Here is a 1,529-nt window from a genome sequence, read left to right as displayed (position 1 = left end):
CAGTTGGGTAAAGGAAACCTCAACAAATATGATGTATAAATTTGGATCTATAGAATGAGTCATGTGATCTCTGTGAAAGAGAGGGGAAAAGGCTATTCTGATCAGAGGACAAGGCATGTGCCAGGGCCAAAATGAAGGGAGGTTGGTTTCTGGAGACCTTAGTAAATGGCCACTCAGGTCCGAGAAGTGGACCATCTGAGCATGTGAATCCAGTCTTTCCAAATGGAATAGAAAAGAAAAGTATGGAAAAATGTATACTCCCTTAGTTAAGCCATGCATTCCTTTTAAGTAACATTAATGCATGTGTATGTACGTATCTAAGTTGCTGCGAATATATTCACAATGATTTGCCTATATACTCATACACTTGTTAAAATTGCACAGGTCCAGCCATTTTAACTTATTTTATTATTTTAATATTCCTAAAATGTACACGTGTCACTTGGAACTCAGCACTTGTCTTTTTGTGGGTCCAGTTTAAACAGTGCTCCATGAGGTCCCCATGTGCTGGGTGAGGCTGGGGAGCTCATGGGTTTCTGTCTCACTTCCCCACTGGCCTGAAGCACCGTGCAAGCATTTAGGCTGCTGTCCCATGCTACGCAGTAATAGTCAGCCTCGTCCTCAGGCTGCAGCCCAGAGATAGTCAGGGAGGCCATGCTCCCTGACCTGGAGCCAGAAAACCTCTCTGAGATCCCAGAGGACCGGTTGTTATTCCTATGCATCAGGAGTTTGGAAACATTGCCCAGGTGCTGCTGAGGCCAAGCTGCTCCCTGGTAGCCAACATTGTTGCTGTTCCCAGTGCCAGTGAGTGTGACCTTCTGTCCCAAGGCCTTGGACACTGAGGGTAGTTGAGTCAGCCCTGCCTGGGCCACAGACACTGTGAGGGGGCAGAGAGGACTGTGAGTGCAGGACCAGAACACACTGGACTGAAGTGGGGGGACATAGAACAGAGCTGGGTATGGGTCTCCCAACCCACAGGTAAATTCCACACTCACCTGTGTAGTGAGCAGGAAGGGTGAGGAGGAGAGGAGCCCAGGTCATGGTGCAGACTCTGACTCCCCTTTCTAAAGCTGTGATTTGACAGTGCATTGTTCTCAAAAGGTCCACAATAACCTACATTTTTCTGCCTCTTCCCCTGCCTGTGCCAGCTCCTTGATCCGTATCTCACCCTCTAAATGCTCTCTGACCTTCTCAACACTCTCTCATTGTTCCAGCCATGGGGCCTGTTGCTGCCCCTCACCTCCTCCCATCAGCAGGACAAGTAACAGAGAGAAGGCCATTCTAGCTGTAGTAGAGAGATAGGGACACAAGAGGTGGATGAATCTGTCCACCACAGACCCATATATATGTGAAAACAGTTTTAAAACTGACTCTTCTATGCAGGTCTCCCAGAGAAGGCAGGAGAGCTTTTTCTTCTTTTGGAGGGCACAAGTTACTTCATCGCTTTGTCCCAGACTGGTCAGTGTCCAGGAACTGTCAGGTCTCTGGGGCCTCCTCATGCCCAGATTCCCTCCTCCTTCCCCTTCTCT

General features: G+C 48.5%; 1 gene segment (V, D, J or C); it reads right to left on the bottom strand.

Annotated features, from left to right (window-relative positions):
- Positions 1-449: 449 nt before the first annotated feature.
- On the bottom strand, positions 450-1,041 carry LOC134370766 (immunoglobulin lambda variable 10-54-like). The segment is given in 2 exon segments: positions 450-877; positions 996-1,041. Coding segments are annotated over 2 exon segments (474 nt in total).
- Between the last annotated feature and the right edge of the window lie 488 nt (positions 1,042-1,529).

Source organism: Cynocephalus volans, chromosome 2 (assembly GCF_027409185.1).
Source record: "Cynocephalus volans isolate mCynVol1 chromosome 2, mCynVol1.pri, whole genome shotgun sequence".
NCBI classification, from domain to species: Eukaryota; Metazoa; Chordata; class Mammalia; order Dermoptera; family Cynocephalidae; genus Cynocephalus; species Cynocephalus volans.
Note: the sequence above shows the minus strand (reverse complement) of the source record. Positions and strands in the feature narration are given on the sequence as shown.